The sequence below is a fragment of the Ambystoma mexicanum genome, chromosome 4p, assembly GCF_040938575.1.
Source record: "Ambystoma mexicanum isolate Mex_15411 chromosome 4p, UKY_AmexF1_1, whole genome shotgun sequence".
Classification (NCBI taxonomy): Eukaryota; Metazoa; Chordata; class Amphibia; order Caudata; family Ambystomatidae; genus Ambystoma; species Ambystoma mexicanum.
In genome coordinates this window covers 580,905,267-580,924,082 of record NC_090927.1, presented here as the reverse complement: position 1 = coordinate 580,924,082, position 18,816 = coordinate 580,905,267, and the positions used below count along the sequence as shown (strand labels likewise).

Sequence of the window (18,816 nt, the reverse complement as noted above, 5' to 3'; positions counted from 1 at the left end):
GAAATAGTTTGTAAGTGAAAGGGAAACTGTTTTTCTTTTACTGGGGATTTCCAGCCTGACGAGTGGGAATATTCATGAGCATGTGAATCCATGCCAGACCCCATGAGCATGTGAATCCATGCCAGACCACGTGCTGGAGAACAATAGTTACATGTAAGGAACTTGTTCCTTGCACTTTCATGCCTGTAAGCGCACAGCAGGACTGGACTGGGTATTGAACCTGTGCTGCTCAGTGTAGTCTGTTTACAAGAAGAGTATGTCTCCCCTGAGCGGTCCTTTACGGGTTGTTTCCAAAAGGGTGGGTACCTGCGATTGATATGTTAACCCATCAGTCTTGTGACAGACTCCACCATCCGACAGACTACTCGGTTAAAAGTTTTAAGCAATTCTATTTTCCTTGTAAGTAGTTTATTCGGCGTCTACGACTCAAGTCTGCACTTTTCTTGATTAGGGAGGTTTTCAATTCTGGTCTATAGTTTCTGGCCCCTTTTCCCATGTTACGATGCTTCAACCACATGATCAGGCTTTGAAAGATCTTTCAAATGCTTTATACCTGCAGCGCTTATCTACTCATCCTAAAGAGAAATTAATCCGACCCATAAACTTGATGGGTTGATATTTGTGTTGGATAGAAAACATGGTTACATATGAAGAAATATTAACTGCAATGTTAATGTTTAGTGTGTGGTGGACCTCCGATCTCTGAAACCCAAAGTAGGCCCACCGAAGCCAGTGCACGTTTGTCTGTAAAGCAAGTTTATTTTACACCCGGCCAGGAGTGGCTAGATGATGCTGTAGGGTCAAACTAATCCAAGTCTCCTCGAACCCCCTTCTCAGGATCTCTCTGTAGTAGGTCATGTCTTTGTTGGATGGTTACATATTCGCACAACCAACCTAATTAATTACTGATTCCACATGGTCAAGGGCTTATAACCTGGCCGTAGCTGACCATTTGATGTTATTGCAGCTGCACGCTGCCTTCCCCAACCTACAACCTCACTCAACCAGCTTTCAGTCAGTTTCTGATTCTTGTGAATCTGCTTAGAATCACATGCTGTGCATATAGTCCGACATCTAGTGGTAATCGTGTAGTATTGCATCTTGCCTTTCGAGGATTGAAAGGGGACGTCGACATGGGCGTGCCTGTATCACTATCCCTAACATGACGTGTACCCAGATCCCTCACGCGTCGAGGTCCCTCAAATTGTTTTTTTCCGCCCAGCTAGCTGGTCGCCTTATGCGGAACTCTTACATATTGCAAATTAAACCTTTGTCCATGACCTCCGTTCGTTTATATATATATTCGTTCCCTTCATCAACGACTACTTATCTGCCACAGCTGAAGACCGCGGAAGACAACCCCAGACTTTGACGGCTGGTGCTTTGGTCGATGCTTTCTACCCTGTGGCTGGGACTTCTGGACGGCCTATACACTAGGGAGAGTGGGGACAGGGGGTATTTCCTTCTCCCCTCTCTTTGCACATCTGGTTTTGCCGTCGCTATAAACCTGAGCTATGGACAAGACACCTTTTTAAATGTTGCCCTTCTTGTAAAGGCAAGTACCCTTGGAAGGTCACGCACCGGAGGTGCAATAAGTGTCTCCCTCGCGATCACCATGAGGCATCCTGTCTGTCTTGTCAGCTCTTGCGTCCTAAGACTATTAAAGAGCGTTGAGTTAAACGGTGGGTGGCCTATGCCATGATGCAGGCCAAGGGTAGCTCCCCCGCAGGTGCCGAGAGTGACGAGGAGTTGAGCAACAGCCGTGACTCCGATGCGGACACCATCGACCTATCATCTGAGCGTCCATGCTCTGAGCCGCCTGTCCCCGGCTGGCAGACCAACGGTATGGGGTGTGTACATCCCGGTGAAAGGGGCGCACCCACTACACACAAGGCTAAATGCAAAGCCCCCCCCCCCCACCACCTGTTGGGGAGAATTCTCAGAAATGTGCTAATTCCCTCCACCCTAGTCCAGCAAAGTTAGAGCAACTTTGCTGGATTTTGAGGACTTTTTTTTTTATTTATTTTTTTTTTTTTACCTTGAGAGAGACCCTTTTTTGCACTCTTATGTATTTTAACGTGATTGTTGTGTTTCTTTTGGTTGTGGAGTCTGACAAACTCCATAGGCATCATCTTTTACATTGTGTCACACAGAACCTTCAGTGCAGTGACACAGGGAAGTCTCTTGGGTTTCCAAAGGTTTAAATACCCTCTCTGGGATAAACTACTGTTTCCCTGAGCAGTAAAGTGAAATTGACGTGACTTACAGTGTAACTATCTAGACCAGCACACACTATCTTACCATAGAGTGCTGGAGGGGTTACCGAGTGTCCCCTTTGTCTAGCTTCTCATGTAACATTTTTTATGTTACCCTTTCCTCGATGAATGGCTGGTGGCAGTGGTTTCGTTTTTACTACCGTGGTGTGCATTTACCACGGGCTGCGTTTGCAGCTGCAGTAAAGCACCCAAAGGTGCCATTTTTGTCAAAATGGCCCCAGTCGTCTTTTTTTCGCCATTTCTTTGTGGAAAGGTCCTTCTTGAGATTTACTCTGCGTGCCAAACCAGGTTTGGTCCCTTTGTTCGCTTTGCCTTATGCGGGATTCACAAGTGAAGCCTGCCTCTGGCTCTAGGGTGTCTGGGGTGAGCAGGAAATGAGGGAGTTGCCCGAAACGCCCTGTGCTTAGTCTCCTAGGAGACCCAAATGCACTCTGTAGTGATTGGCCGGCTGACTGTCCGGCAAGGACAGCCACCCTGCTGGGTGACTGACAGCTAGGCTGGAATTAATGGAGAGAACTGAATGAAAGGCGAGGCTTTTGTCTTGGAAGGCAGAGTCGACCACTGGACGAAGGAACCGAAGAAGAACTTGAAGGGGATGCCTGCTGCAACTCCTGGACCGTTGGTTTGCCCGGTGAAGCCCTGCTGCTTTGCTGAAACTCCAAATTCGTATCGACAGAGAAGCCCCTGCAAGGAAAACTTCTCCCCTTCAGTTGGTGGGACCAATCAACTCCAAAGTAAGCCACCTGGACATCCTTCTCGGAGCTGGTTGAATTTCCAGAGTTGCTGCTGGAAACCGAATAGTCGGAGAGAGGAACACCAGATTGTGTGCCTTGCTTTTAAGTTTGCCAAGAACTCCACGAAGATACTCCGGACTCCCAGGAAGCAGGACTGACCAAGCCTGAGCCACCTCAACAGAGTGCAGGACCCCAGAAGCAAGGAAGGTCCATTTCGACAGCCAGAAACTGCGGTGTTGCTATTTGCTGTAGTCGTGAGGAGCTGAAACACTGAAGTGTCACTTGTTGAAAAGATTGCAGGTTGCCAGCGGTGACCGTCCCATTGCAGTGCAGGAGTCCGCAGAAGTCCTCTTGTCCCCACGACTGAGGCCCAGGAACAGTGAGATCTGCAGAGCTGCACAGGAACAGAAGTCATCTGCTGCACTTTTTCTTCAATACAAAGGTACTCTAAAGTCTAAGAGAACGTACCACTTGTTGTAGAGTTGCTTGCATCTTCTACCTTTCACAAGTCTAACAGCTTGTGGCCCATTTGATTCTTCTTTCTTCAAAGACTTCTAAAGACATTGTACAAAGACTTTTCTACTTACCTGCAAAGAAGTGCTTCAGTTCATATAGACTTTTGCCTATTGACTTTGGCTTAGCCTGTTTCACTGAATGACTCTTATTGGGGGATCTGAAAGTATTTGCCTGCTTAAGAATATTTGTGGTCTCTTGTATGTTCCAATAGCTTTTTCCTTTGACTTACTCCTACATGATTCTAAATGCAACAGTGATATATTCGTGTCCCCAGGACCCTAACTATTGAAGTCACCCGAGGGTGTAGGTTATGTCTATGGGCCATCCCAAAAGGGTACTTACTGTGTGTAGTTTATGAAGTGTATTTGAGTGTTAGTTATATTGCTCCCTTCTGCAGAAGGCTTATTCTAACTGACTGATAAATTAATAATTGTTTTTTCAAGAAACCTTGTGTGTAAGTGTTTATTTGAATACTTGTCACTGTGAATCTCTGTAACTCCACTACAGTTCACATTGACCCCTCGTGAGATAGGCCTGGCTGCTCAACACGCTAACAAAACTGTGTAGTACAAGCTTATACCAAAGGTTGGGTTTCCTATACCTGTAGTCCTAGTTGTTGTAGTGTTCCCAGAGAGTATTGCATACAAACTTTGCTTAACACTGCCCCCAGCCAATGACTGCCCTCTCCCTGAGCCCCTCCTCTGGCAGCCTTCTTCAGATTCTTAACGCACGTTCAAGTGTTGGGAGTCCTTGAGTTTTGCTCATTGAGCTATTCTACGGGTTTTGCGCTTTTGAGAAAAAGTCCTATTATTGTCAAACAGAGCCCGTGTGCTCTTTCTCTACATCGGCTGACAAGTGGGGATATGTTTGTCGGTGGATTTCGCGCCGCTCAAGGGCAAGGATCGTCGTGTGTTCGTCGAGTTCCAGAAGGCCATCAGGCCTACTCCGCACTCCGGACCATGTTGGAAGAGAAGAAAGAGGGAAGCTCCCTTTTCAATCTCTGTTCCAGCTGCAGACAGCGGAACGTGTTTGTAGAGGACAAACCCCTTCAGTGTCTCTACTGTCTCCACCTGGACCACCGAGAAGGTGATTGCGAGATCTGCCTCGGGTTCAGCAAAAGAACCATGAAAGATCGTCACAGTAGACTGGCGGCATGGCTCGGCTCCCAAGGCCTCTGCCCTGTGCCCCAAGCAGGGGCATGCCTCACTCAGGACTGGCCTGTATGAGGAGCAGGCTTCTAAGTCCTTTGAGGGCGCTCCATCCGTCAGGATGGTCTAAGATGCCAGCGGGCACGCCGATTTCTTCGACTGAACCTGCCGATACATGGGGTCGGCAGCCCTCCCCTCAACCGCGTAAGCGCCATGCGTCTGGGCATTCCACTGACAAGGGCATTGTCACCAAAATACTTAAGGCCGATGGTAACATGATTCCTATTGTTAGAAGTGTGAAAACCCTTGGCTTTTATCTCGACGCCAACACTAACCTCTCCAAACAAATTAACATGACTGCCTCAGCCACTGCCTACACTGGCAAGCTGATCAGGGCCTGTAGACCATTCTTTTCCTCTAACAGCTGCCTTACGCTGGCCAGGGCTCTTATAGTCCAAGCTGGACTACTGTTACAGCCTTTACCTAGGTGCAAACCAATCTATAATTAACAAACCATAGGTACTCCAAAATAACGCGCTAAGAGCAGCATTAGACATCCCCAGGCGAGAGCATTTTTCTACCACCAGAAAATCTTGCAAATGGCTCTCTATACAACAAAAAATTGACCTAAAAACCATCTGTCTCACTTACAAAGCCTTAAACCATCTAGCCCCACCCTACCTCACTAACAAATGAGTTACCAGATCTTCCAACACCCTATGCCTAACAGTACCCAGATTCACCTTAAAAAGAGCTGGTGGATCCAGCTTTACAGTCCTTGCATCCCAACTTTGGAACACTTTACCGTTTGACATCAAATCTATTGAATCCTTTCGATCTTTCATCAAACAAGTTATTGGATGGTTACTGGATAAAAACTAACATTGCCATCTTCTCTCTCCTATGTCTGACGATACTGCCTATACTCCAACTGTGTGGTGCTCTTGTAAACTGTATAAATGTATAACTGTAAACTGTATATAATGTATTTTGTAACCTTGTCCCGAAGCGCCCTTTTAACTCTGGGTCTGGAGCGCTATATAAATAAATAAAACAAACAAACATATCAGTTCAGGACCGCCTGTGACTGCATCCTGGTCTGTCTTCCCTTCCTTCTCCTCCTCCACTGATATTGCAGCTGCTATCTGACGACTTAAGTCCTCCTCACCTCAAGATCCGATTCCACTTCGCATCATTAAAAACATTGCCCCCTATCTTATTCACCTTCTAAATACGGCAGTGAACACCTCGCTGTCCACTGGGGCGATTCCAGCCCCCTTCCAACATGATACAGTTATTCCATTATTGAAAAATCCCTCACTTAACCCCTCAATCCCAGTGAATATCCGGCCTATTTCTCTACTCCCCTTCTTTATGAAGCTTTTGGAATACCTGGTCGGGTCTTTGCTCAAAACATTCCTCGAAGAATCTTCTTTTTTCTATTCTTCGCAATCTGGTTTTCGCCTAGGGCGGGGAACGCAGTGTCCTGGTCTCTGTTATGGGCGACCTAGCACGGATACATGACAAAGGCGGTATTAGTTCTCTTTTGCTGCTTGATCTATCGGCTGCCTTTGACCCCATCGATCATGGTATCCTTCTGGGTCGCCTAGTCGGAGCCGGTCTCTGGCCCCATCCTGGCTTGGTACCCCTCTTTTTTGTACAGATCCTTGTCAAACTCTCTCACTTCCCTTTTCCCTCTCTGTGGTGGTTAACCTCTCCTGTGGTGTCCCCCAATGGTCTGCTTTCTCCCTGGTCTTTTTCACCATCTACATTCAACCGCTGACCAAATTGATCTTCTCCCACGGCTTCCTGTGTTATTCATGTGCAGGTGGTATGCAGATCCTGGTGCGCCTTGACCTGTCCGGAGTCGGCGGCCAGGTTCCGGTTGTGCCTTGGGGCTGTGGGAGAATGCATGCAGAACGTCTGGCTCAAGTTGAATGGATACAAGACCCAGGTGCTAGTAGTAGGCCCTCCCATGGATCCTCTATCTGGACCCCTGATTTCTGGCTCTCTTCTCTTGGCCCTTTTCCGAAACCGATAACTACTGTTAAAGATCTCGGAGTGAAACTCTCTTCCTCCCTGCCTATGGAACCCCAGGTCAGCGATGTTTGTCAACGGGTTAATTTTCAACTTAAACGCCTACGTCGGTTTCTGCTTTTTATTCCGGTACACTTGCACGAACCTCTAGGGTCTGCTTTTGTCACTTCCTCTAGGACTATTGCAACTCTTTCTGCCTCAACCTGCTTAAATCCTGCAGCGTCTTCACGTTCTTCAATATTCTGCTGCACGGTTAGCCAAAGCTACTCTGCATTGCTGCCATGTCTTTCCAATTTTGACCCAACTTTATTGTTCCAGGCGTCGTGCATACCATTTTTTTGTGCTTGCTACTTACAAGTCTCAGTGACTGCTCCATCATAGATAGGGACAAAACCAACAATTAAAATATAAGAAATGGGGACTTGAGAAGATAAGCTTTTTATCATTAATTTTGATAAGCTGCCTTCAATGGGAGCTTGTGGTTCTCATAGGGTAACCTAGGTTTTCGCCAAATGCACCTTCCGAGTACAGGCTTTTATCAGTATTGGAAAACATTTTCTCTTTTGCACATGCCCATTAATTGGGGAAACGGATTAGTCCTTCAGACTGTCAGTACTGCGAAACTTTGTTTTCTTTGATTATTATATTTTGACTATTGCACACAATACCTTACAGTACAATGGAGATACTTAGTACCCTCAACTTTTTACCTTTTGGGTTTTTGGTCTCTCTGTATGGTAGCAGTGAAGTTTACTTTATTTTACTTGTGCACTTTTGCGTTTATTTCTAATGGCTACTAAAGGTCACTGGCATCCTAAGATGGCCGTGCCATGAGGTTTTTCGCTTTTTTTGCCATACTGTAGGTTGGCCTTTTTCCTGATAGAGCCCATTTAAGGTCATGCACCTGCCTGGGAAAGATGCTCCTTTAGAGGGTTAGTGTGTGTGAATCCAATGGAGGAAACCAAGGGGGTGCACCACAAGCCCATTGCATCTTTTGAGAGTATGCCTTCCCTGGAGAAACCGTTTTTTGGTACCTGTGACTTTTGGGCACTATACCCCATAAACCTTAGTGCTGGACTTCTTAACTTGTTAAGTAAAGGGAATTGTGCTTGAGATTTGGTTCTGATCATTTTACCTGCATCTACATTACTTGCCTGATTAAATTATTGAATGGTGCATTGTAAGTTACCCTACCGGCAAATATATAAATTTGTGATATATGGTTTTGTGTGATACTACCTGCTAGTTTAAGCCTATTAAATAACTGTATTTGTATACATACCAGTCTAAGCTGAATTATTGTATTATTCTGCGTGAACTCATTGGGGCCCTAGACCACTCTCACTCCTAAGATTAAGCCTTGTCTGCTCTCCCACGATACCTTGATTGAGTTTCTTTCCCATTAAGTAACCTAGGATTTTGAAAATGGTTACATTGCAGCTTCAGATTTCTGGCTTGAATTCACTGCTCATTATAGCTGCAGCCAATTCCTTATCTACTTTGTGAAATAGACACCTTTGACATAGCATTTTATTCTTCTATACCATCAGATTTACAAGATGCTGGATTTGTAAAATTCAGGTTAACATGGATCCTATAAAATAGGAATCCTTTAGCTGGCAGGTTAAAACTTTCCAGGACGTGTTCTGTCTGAGACGATAAATACAGTATTTGCTATTTTGTTGAATCCTGCCTTCTTTTTCATAATAAAATTAGGCTATCGGATAATTGCCATGAGCTTTGTTTTCACTGTGATGTGCGAATGTGCTATACAAGAATATAACTGAAACCTCTTGCAGGTCTTCTGTTCTGAGCACTTTGAATAGAATGTATGTATTTTAAATGGAATAGAGCTCTACTGGCTGTACCAATATTTAGTGTCATTTTCAGCGGATGCACGTGTCAGCATCAAATGCATCTGAAAAGGTTTCACAATGGCGTGTGTGCTTTTACTTGTGTATCTAAGTAAAACCTGTCAGACCCAAATGCTCGGGACTCTATGGACATGCATCGCTGTTTGCTAGAACATGTCAAATTCAATAAGCATGCTTTCAAACTGGCATCTAGCAGGCCTTGTATTGAGCTGTTCAACACTGGTATACTCATTCAATATCTTGCATACTTGGATCACCAGGCCTGGGGGAGCCCCACTTTATGATAAGTAACTTTTTTCCTTTCTAGTGATCTCTGGCTTCTTTCAAACTAAAGATGTTTAGCTGTGCCATTTACTGACCATGTGATAAAATTCGTTCTATTGAGGCTTCAAATGAAAGTGCTTAATATTTGCATTTGGTCTACAAATGTATTGAACTCAGTGCTTCGCTTTTGTCTAATAATATTTTGTATTTATTTTGCAATGGTAAGGTTGATGAAAACATGAGGGAGGCCCAGAAACGAGATGCTGTGCGTCAAGGAAAATTTTATTTCAGGAAAGAGATTTGTAAAGGTACTTGTTTCTTACATTGCAAACACATATAGGTGCATTTATTGTATAATATGACATAAATGTTTTCCCTTTCTTTGTCTTAAGCTGGAAATGCAGTTGTTGATGGCTGTACCACGGCCTATAATGGGATGGATGCAGATAAAGAGGAGTGTGTACTGATGAGCATCGATGAGATCATCAATGGAAAGGTGAGGCTTTGCTAAGAACGTAACAGTACTAATTTGGGTGTTTCATTACATTTTCTAAAAGTCTTTACATTTTTACAGGAAGGTGTTGTTCCTGGCTTAATTCCGATTCTGAATTCTTACCTTGAAAATATGGAAGTAGATGTGGACACTAGATGCACCATCCTAAACTATCTGAAACTTATCAAAAAGAGAGCATCAGGTAAAGCGTTTTTGAATGCATTTGTCCATTGTGTTAAAGGGTTTGAGTTTACTACAGATATTACCTTAACAGGCCCTACACTTAACATTAGGTGAGTTCATGAGCTTTACGGCAGAATTAAGTATATCATTTGTGAAAGACGTTGCATTTGTTAGATTTTGCTGATGTTGCAAAATGTACAGTCCTGGGAACTACTGGGGACACATTTTCTTGACTGTATTACTGTTAAAGTATTTTATTATGAAAAAGAAAAAGGCAGACACCTTCATGTGGTCCTAATTCAAATGTTAAAATAAGCATTGTTAAAGATTTAAACTAATGCGTTTTTTTTAGCATGGTAAATAATAAATTATGAAAATATAAATACTGCATAAAACCAGTCTAAACACAGGAAAAAAAATCAAACGTGCTTCATATGATTACTTTGAGCATTACTTTGAGCATTGAATTGAGACGAACACCCACAGTCTCAAGTATAGTGAGGGATTCTTTTAAGAAGTATTCCATCCAAAAATGAAAACGTGTTTGTTTACTTTTGCAAGTCACTTTTTCTTTTGGGCAAAAAAAGAAGCATTTCCCTCCATGCCCCTTGTCATATTAGACACCTAGGATTATGAAGGACACCAAGACCAAGTAGTTTCAGTTAACTAATTTTATTTACTGGGATCTCCCTCAAGAAATAATAATCAGGATTGTCTTTTTATACAGTCCCTCGGAGGATGCACCCCCTCTTCACCTCCGGCTTTGTGCACTTACAGGTGGTCTGAAACCTCTTGATCAGTCTAGACTAGCTGTGAACTTTCCAGGGTTCCATAACCAACGACTGGCTCTGGCGCTTCATGTACACTGATCTTTGGTCATTGTTGGCAAAGCGATTTACAGAGGGTGTCCCTGGCCCCGCCTGGGTACCCCGTGTGATGATTCACAGGATCTTGTTGCTTCTTCCGTGGGGGGAGCCCTCCCCTGTCAGGCGAGGGAAGTGAGGCTGCTACCCAATAGTCCCTCCACACCCCCAGGGGTGGTGGAAAGTTGACCCCAAGGAAGTATAAAGATTATCTCAACAACACTAAAGAAGGACTTTGACTTTACATGTTGGGGAGAATTCTCAAACATGTGCTAATTCCCTTCTACCTTGGATACCCCCAGCTCTTTTGCTGGACTTTAGGACTTTTCATTTTTATCCTGAAGAGAGTGAGACCTTTTTCCCCACTCTCTCATGCATTTTTGTTTGATTTGAACACTGTATTTCTTTTGGTTTTGGATAGGCATCATATTTTTACATTGTGACACACAGCAGTGGAGTGCAGTGGCCCTGGGAAGTCCTTTAGATTTCCCCAAGGTTTAAATACATTCTCTTGGATAAACTACTGTTTCCAAGAGCAGTATAGGGAAATTGACTTTACTTACCTTTTGTAACTTTGTAGACCCAGCACACACCATCTTCCATAGAGTGTTGCAGGGGTTACTAAGTATCCCCTTTGTCTACTTTTTCATTTACATTTTTTCTGTTACCCTTTCGACAATTAATCGCTGGTGGCAGTGGTTCACTTTTTCCTACCATTGTGTGTTTTTACTGCGGGCTGCGTTCGCAGCTGCAGTATAGCACCCTTGGTTGCCCATTTTGTCAAAATGGCCCGGTCTTCTTTTTTTCGCCATTTCTTGTTGGAAAGGTCCTTCTTGAGAATTACTCTGCGCGTCAAACCAGGTTTGGTCCCTTTGTTTGTCTTTGGCTGGGTTCACTGGTGAAGCCCGCCTCTGGCTCCAGCGTGTCTGGCAGGGCAGGAAGCGAGGGAAGTTCCCGACACTCCCTGTGCTTAGACTCCTTGTTTACAGGAATGTCCCCAAAGGTGATTGGCCGGTTGGCTGTCCATGGAGGACAGCCACCCTGCTGTGTGAGTGACCGCTAGGCTGCAAATGAATGGGAGAGACTTGCATAAACGTTGAGGTCTTGTGCAAGGAAGGCATAGTCGACCACTGGACGAAGGAATCCGAAGAAGAACTTGGAAGAAAAGCTTGCTGCAACTCCTGGACCGTTGGTTAGCCCAGTGAATCCCTGCTGCATTGCGGAAGCTCTGAATTCGCCTCGACTAGAGAAGCCTTGCAAAGGACGACTTTTCCCCTTGTGCTGGTGGGACCAATCGACCCCAAGACAAACTCGTCTGGAAATCCTCTCTCTCTCTGCTGGCTGTACTTCCATTGCTGCTGCAGGAACCGAGTGCCAGGGACAGGAACACCAGAATCGAGGGCATTGTTTTTAAGCTGGACCCGAGCTCCAGGAAGATCCTCCGGACTACTGTGAAGCAGGGCTGACCAAGCCTGTGCCACCTCAACAGAATGCTGGACTACAGAAACAAGGCAAGTCCACAAGGTGTCCCAAGAACCACAGTGGTGCTATTCGCAAGAAGCTGAAACCGCGATGTGCTGCTGATCTGAACTTTGCCCTTTGCTGCCCCCAACCTTCGAATCATAATGCAGGAGTCCCCAGACGTTCTCCCTCCTTTCCCCACTACTGAGGCCCAGGAACAACAGGATCTGCAGGAACTACAACAGGAACAGAAGCCAGCTGGAACCATTTCTTCAGACCTAGGGTACTGTGAACTAACCTCTTGTATGTGTAGCTTGCCTGCTCTCAGTTGAGACTTGCAGTTTCTGCCTTCTGCAAGGTTGCCTGCAGCTTTGCCCTCCACAAGCCTCCCAGGTTGTGGCTCAACAGTGATTCCTTTTTCAACAAACTCTCTTAACATTGTACAAGACTTTTACCAACCTTCAAGAAGTGCCTCAGCTCCCCTAGACTTTGCTCAAGTGACATAGGCTGTCCTGGCTCTCGGAAGACTCTTATAACCTCTGACTTTAACTATCCCTCCAAAAAGTCATACGTGTCTTACTTGTATAGCTGGGAAATGGTTAATCTGCATTGCATTGGGGGTTCAAAAGTTCTTACCTGTTTGAGAAACGTGTTAACCATTGTTTCCTTCCCTAACCTTTTCCTTTTTGCGACAACTTTAGTATTGCCATTTAAGTATTAAAAGTGACATATAAATGTCCACAGTGGCCTAGCTATTGAAGTCCCCTTAGGGTGTAGGAAATCTGTGTGCTATCCCAAAAGGGCATATACTTACTTTATTGAACTGAAGGGGTGCATTTTGAAGTGTATTTTTATTGCCAATTGCTCCCTTCTAAAGAAGGCTTATTCAACTGACTGTTAAATTAATACATAATTATTTAATCAAGAAACCTTGCGTGTAAGGGTTTATTTGGATACTTGTCACTGTGAATCTGTGTAATAACCCTACAGCTCACACTGACCCCTCTTGCGATAAGCCTCGCTGCTCAGTCACTCTACCAACATGTGTAGTACAGACTCATACCAAAGGTTGGGTTACCAATTGCCAGGAGGACAAGGCTGGTGTAGTCTCCCCCAGGTTTACTACATACAATCATGCCTAACATTATGTTGGAAGTTCCATCCACAGAAAATAAAGGACTGGGAAATGGGCATAAAACCACCCCAGCCCAGGAAGTTCGAACCTGGGAACACAAAGCTGCAAGTAGGCTGATCCCCAGTGGCGTGGACAGCCAAAAATGGTCAGCGGAGCATTGTGTTGGAAGCCAAGCACCTGGAAGAGTGAGAAAGAAGCCAGCGGTGGCATGACCTCAGGCAGTTGAATCGTGTTGTCCTGCAGCTGTGCTTGAGCCGTTTGGGACAAGCCTCTCCTGAGCGGCAAGGACTAAGTGGGGAGCGCAGTGAAGGAAGAAGAAAGCGCTGAACGTAAATCAGCCCATCACCCCAGAAAGAACCAGTCCCGACAAGCAACAGTTAACTGGAGTAGCGGAAGAACCGGCAGGGGCTTGGGGCAGCCCAAGAGTCAAAAGAACCTTGGGAGGAATCTCCCTTGTCACAGCGATAATCTGAGTAAAGAGGATACTAGACAACCAGAGATGTCGAAGTAACCTTCAGAATGTTATAAGACAGAGAAGAATTGCTGGAACTGTAAACCAAGCTTTCAGGAGCCAGTGGGAAGAAGTGAAGAGACATTTGGGTACTATTGCAAAAGTCTATCCTAAGACAGCCCTCAAGGCTGTGCAAGGTGGGTCTGGAGAAGCAAGTCATTTTCCTGACCATACTCTCGGTTGAATCAGAAACTAGTGCAAAGGATTGTTGTAAAAGAGCGAGACTGAACCAGTTCGCCAGAAGATTAGTGCTAGGATTAGAGTAGGTTTTTGGACAGAGGATGGACACTTTTATTTTTATTTATTTTTTGGGCAAACAGTCTGACAATGTGCACCCTAGTTGATATTTGTTTAGGTAAGGATAACCCTTGAGAGATAGTGAGAGGTATGTTTTTTTTTTCCCTTAAAAACATTGTCAAAACATGCCGTCCCTTTTTTCTGAAATCTTGCTCCACCCTACCACACCTGGACTTCTTCTCCTTCGCGTCTCTGAACTGACCGGAACCTTCCTGTCTCACCCCTCCTCCCACTATCTGGACCTGGCTATGGCCCACATGCCCCTATGAAATCTCCCTTTCAGAGTGATGGCTTTCCGTACTTTCACTCTTTGATCTTTGCTTTCCTCCTACCAGCAAACTACTTATTTTTTCACTTAATTTGACTAGTTCTGGCCTGATGGCCACACATTTTCTTGGCTCCTCTGTTCTACTACCTGATTTTTCTCTTCCTCCTTTTTGTACCAGTTTTGCTTCTCATTTCATCACTTTCACTGCTCTAGTATCTTTCTGTTCTTTACCTCCAACCTCCTTCTTAACCCCACTTCTTTCTGCCCACTTTCACCTACATATGTTGCCTTGGTCTCTTCTACTAAAAGTAACCTCCTTCTCTTGCTATTTCACCCTCCCTAGCCCCTAACCCTGCAAATCTCTTCTACTGCCACTTTGTCTCCACTCTACTCTTGATGTTAAGACTTCTTCCTGCCCTCCACCACCACCACCTCACCATCCTCTTCCGTCTCCAATCACTGCTTATTTCACTGCTCTTGTATCTCCAGCTTTCTTCAACGATGAGCCTTCTGCAACCCTCCCTCAGCAAATGGGTCTGGCTGCATTTTACATTTCTGGCAGAACCGCCCACAAACCTATGCCTTGCTTACATCATTTGTGCAGGAGGAAGTAAAAAGATGGTGTCCACTTTGTATAAACTAGATTTCGAACACTCGCCGCAGGGAGTATTCAAACCCAGAGAAAAATGGGCTAGATACCTCAATACCGTTATTTCTGACGTTATGTGGCGGGGAATGTTTTGACACAAGCTGTCTCCTTAAACTCCAGGTTTTGGTTTATCTAGCTAGAAATCCTGAACAGATGGCACTATGTCTCAGCCATGCTACAGATTGTGTGGGCATATGTTCTAGATACAAGTTGGAGGATGCCAATTGTTTACACGTGCTGTTGAGCTGCCCTGACCTGCTTGGATTCTGGAGTGATATTTGCATGACTCTTGAAATAGTCACAGGAGTTAAATTACACGTTACACCCAATGTACCCTTTTTAGTGAATTTGATCAAGTTACTAAGCACACTTAAACTTTTCCTAGTCTTTGTTTTTGTTAGGCAGAATTGCACGCAGTACCCTCTGGGAACACTACACACAATCAGGACTACAGGTGTAAGCAAAAACCAACCTTTGGTATAAGTCTGTACCACACACCTTTTGGTAGCGAGCTGAGCAGCCAGGCTTATCTCAAGAGGTAATGTGAGCAGTAAAGGAAGTTGCACAGAAGTATCACAATCACAGTGGTTCATAGACACTTACACTCAAGGTTTCTTGGTAAAAAAATACTTAAACATTTATTTACACAATTATTTAGAAAACATTCACTAGTAGAAATCAACTCAATATTGAACACCAATACACTACAGTAACAAACTCTTAAGTTGTAGGGACAGTTTGAGCTCCCCTGAAAAAGGAGCCAATTGGCACTTCAGTTACTTTCAATAGAAGTAGAAAGACATAAGTTTGCAATGGATTAGAAAACACTTCTTTTAGTCAAAGCAAAGGTTTAGTGTACCAGGAGGGTCAGTTCAATTCAATAGGCCAGGCCAAAGTCAATAGTCTAGTGTTCTTGGATAGCACAGAACAGTTCTGGTACAGATTGAGAAGTCTTTGTTTTTAGAAGTAGTTTAGACGAAAACAAATGATATGCTGAGTCACAAGCTGATTAGCCCTGCAAGTTGGGAAAGTTTCACTAACTTTCCCCGCGAGAGTTAGGATCTCTCAAACGGATGGCACAGTACCTTAATGTGAAGCAAAAAGATGCAGCTGAAGACTTTGGTTCCTGGCAGTTCCTGCAGATCTCGCTGTTCCTGAGCCTCAGTCGTGGGGACAAGACGGAGGACATCAGCGGACTCCTGCACTGCGCGGGATTGTCGTCGAAGCAAACAAAATGGAGTCACTTTGGTTCAGTAGCCGTTGCTTCAAGACGCAAACTGGTTTCCCCTCTCCCTTGCTAAACCTTAACCAGCATTGAGAATGGTATCCAGGTGTCTTCTGAGCCGTTTGGTCCCACCAACTCGAAGGAAGAAGCTGTCCTTGAAGGAGCTTCTCTGTCGAATGGAGATCTGGCGATTAGGAGGTCCAGCAGGGCTTCACTGGGCAAACCAACGGTCCAGTGGTTGCAACAGCCGTCCTCTTCCAACTCGTCTTCGGTTCTTTCGTTCCAGTGGTCGACTCTGCCTTCCAGTCCTGGAGACTCGCCTTTTAAACAGTTTTCTCTCATTCATTCCAGCCTAGCTGTCATTCACCCAGAAGGGTGGCTGTCCTTGCAGGACAGTCAGCCAGCCAATCGCACCAGAGTGCATTCGGGTCTCCTAGGAGACCAAGCATAGGGAGTTTCGGGCACCTCCCTCACTTCCTGCCCACTCCAGACACTCAGACACCAGGGGCGGATTTCAGTCCTGAAGCACACCAAAGGGTCACGAACAAAGGGACCAAACCAGGTTTGGCGCACAGAGTTAAACACCAGAAGGACCTTTCCACAATGAAACGGTGAAAAAAGATGACCGCAGCCTGTTCTTACAGAGGAGTCTTTGGTGCCATATTGAAAAACATGGCAGCCCTGATTTTTAGCTACTGGTGTTCGCGGTAGGGAAAATTCATGGTAGTTCGTTATAAAACCACTGCCACCAGCCATTTCAATAGGAAAGGGTAGCTCTTGACAGCTACAAGAGTGTTTAGACATAGGGGATACTAAGTAATCCCTCCAGCACTCTATAGGAAGATAGTGTGTGCTGGGTCTATGAATTTAAAAAGACTAGTAAAGTAAATTTAACTTTACATTCTCTGGAGAACAGTAGTTCATGCCAGAGAAGGTATTTATTTAAACCTGGGGAAGCCCAAAGGGTATCCCTGTGCCACTGCACTAAAGGTGCTGTGTGACACAAAGATGATGCCTATGGAGTTATCTAAAACTCCATAATAAAAGGACACAAAAGTGAAACACATATCAAAATACATGCGAGAGTAGGAAAAAAGGCTTGCACTCTCTCCAGGGAAAAAAAAACAAGTCTTCAAAATCCAGCAAAGTTGCTGGGGGTCTCTACGGTGAAGGGAATAAGCACATTTCTGAGCATTCTCCCTAACAGTTTCACCTTACCAAGAGATGTGTGTTGCACAGATGGACTTAGAACTCTGCACCTTGCAAAAATCAATGGCTGTCTGAATTAACATGGTCCTTTAATATGGAAGAGACGCTCATGGCGATCACCCGTCGCTAATCGCCCTAGAAATATTCAGGCGGTCTTTAAACAATTTATAATCTTTCCTATTATGACTCCGGAAAACGTGTGATGCCAGATATTACCACATAGGTGAACGAGTTCTTGGCTATATGTACCATGTTTGATTTGTGTAGTGATCTCCATTTGTTTGTATGGGTATCCTTTTGCTAAATGTTATTGCCCATTTCCCTGAACTACATTAGTCTGTTTTTATCATATGAATTGTCGTATGCTTTGAAAAATAAAAAATAAATGTTTAATAAATCCATCCCTGAGGGGGCAGGAAGAAGGCCAAAATATATATATGATTGCCAAAGCACAAGGGAAATTCTTTTGGCACAGCCATTTAAAAGTAACTGGTACTTTAAAAGGCATTAAGGGGTCAAATGCAATGGTGCATGAGACATTAAAGCACGGTAGAAAAATATCTGCTGCCCCCAGCCTGTCTTGGGCACATCATGCAAGAAACCACAAAGTTACAAAATACAAAGTTATAGGGACAGGAAGTATCCCTACCTCCCCTCACTGGAAGGTTAATACTAGTGTAGTGTAAAGCAAATAATTCTACAATGGAGAACTGTTCTCATGCACTGATAGCCATAGGGCCTGGTCAGTGACCCCAAAACAGATGTGCTTAGCAAGGCAGGGGAAGTAAAAAGTTGTAATTGCCTCCAAAAGTCAAGAACGGTTCAAAACAGCAAAATGTTGGGGTAATGGGGTCTTCCATAGATGTATATGGAGTGAAAGCAAAAAGAAAATCTTTCCTGTCAGTCAGCACTAGAAATGCAGTGGTTGAGCTTCAGGTAAACGCTGGACATCCGGATGACGACGGTGGTGACGACGGGACGGAACTCCCATCACCACCTCCTCGGGCCTCCCCGCCCGACGAAATTGTCTCCTTCCACGCCATGATTGCCAGGGCATCCGAGCTTTTCCAGCTCTGCCCCGAAGAACAGAAGAAGGAAGGCTTCCTCTACCAACGGCGCAAGGCCAAGAGGAAGACGGTCCTCGCAGTGCCGTTGCTGGATGACATCTGGGACGAGGGACTTGCTCTTCTGAAGAACCCGTCCACGACACCTTCCAAGAGGGACCGGTATGAGAAGAAGTACCGGGTCCCCGACGCCGCTCCTTTGTGCCTTAGGGCACAACCGACCCTGGATTCGGTCGTCTCGGCGGCAGCCAAGAGGAAAGAGGGGGGTGGGGGGGAATCGTCCACAACTTCAACTTCCCCACCGGACGGCGAGGGAAAGAAACTGGACACCATCGGACGACTGGTCATCTCGTCGGCGGCGACGACGATTAAGGCGGCCAACGCCCTAGCGATTGTGGCCCGCTACGACAGGGAGTTGTGGTACAAGATCGCCCCCCTGTTGGACTTCTTCGACAAGAGGGCTGAGGCCCTGGCGATCCTACAGGAAGGTGAGGTGGTGTCGGACCACTCCAGAACGGTAGCCACGGACATTGCCGACACCGGTTTCCACCAGTTGAGCAACAGCGTTTGCCTTCGATGGCAGGAGTGGCTCAAGGCGACGGATTTCCG

At 45.2% G+C, this 18,816-nt stretch overlaps 1 protein-coding gene across 1 annotated transcript in view; it reads left to right on the top strand.

Annotated features, from left to right (window-relative positions):
• Positions 1–18,816, top strand: part of GCLC (glutamate-cysteine ligase catalytic subunit) — a 281,892-nt gene that overhangs the window by 231,697 nt on the left and 31,379 nt on the right. The window contains exons 13-15 of the mRNA XM_069606130.1: positions 9,076–9,157; positions 9,242–9,345; positions 9,424–9,544. Coding sequence (XP_069462231.1) covers positions 9,076–9,157; positions 9,242–9,345; positions 9,424–9,544 — 307 coding nt within the window. The remainder of the gene's footprint in view (positions 1–9,075; positions 9,158–9,241; positions 9,346–9,423; positions 9,545–18,816) is intronic.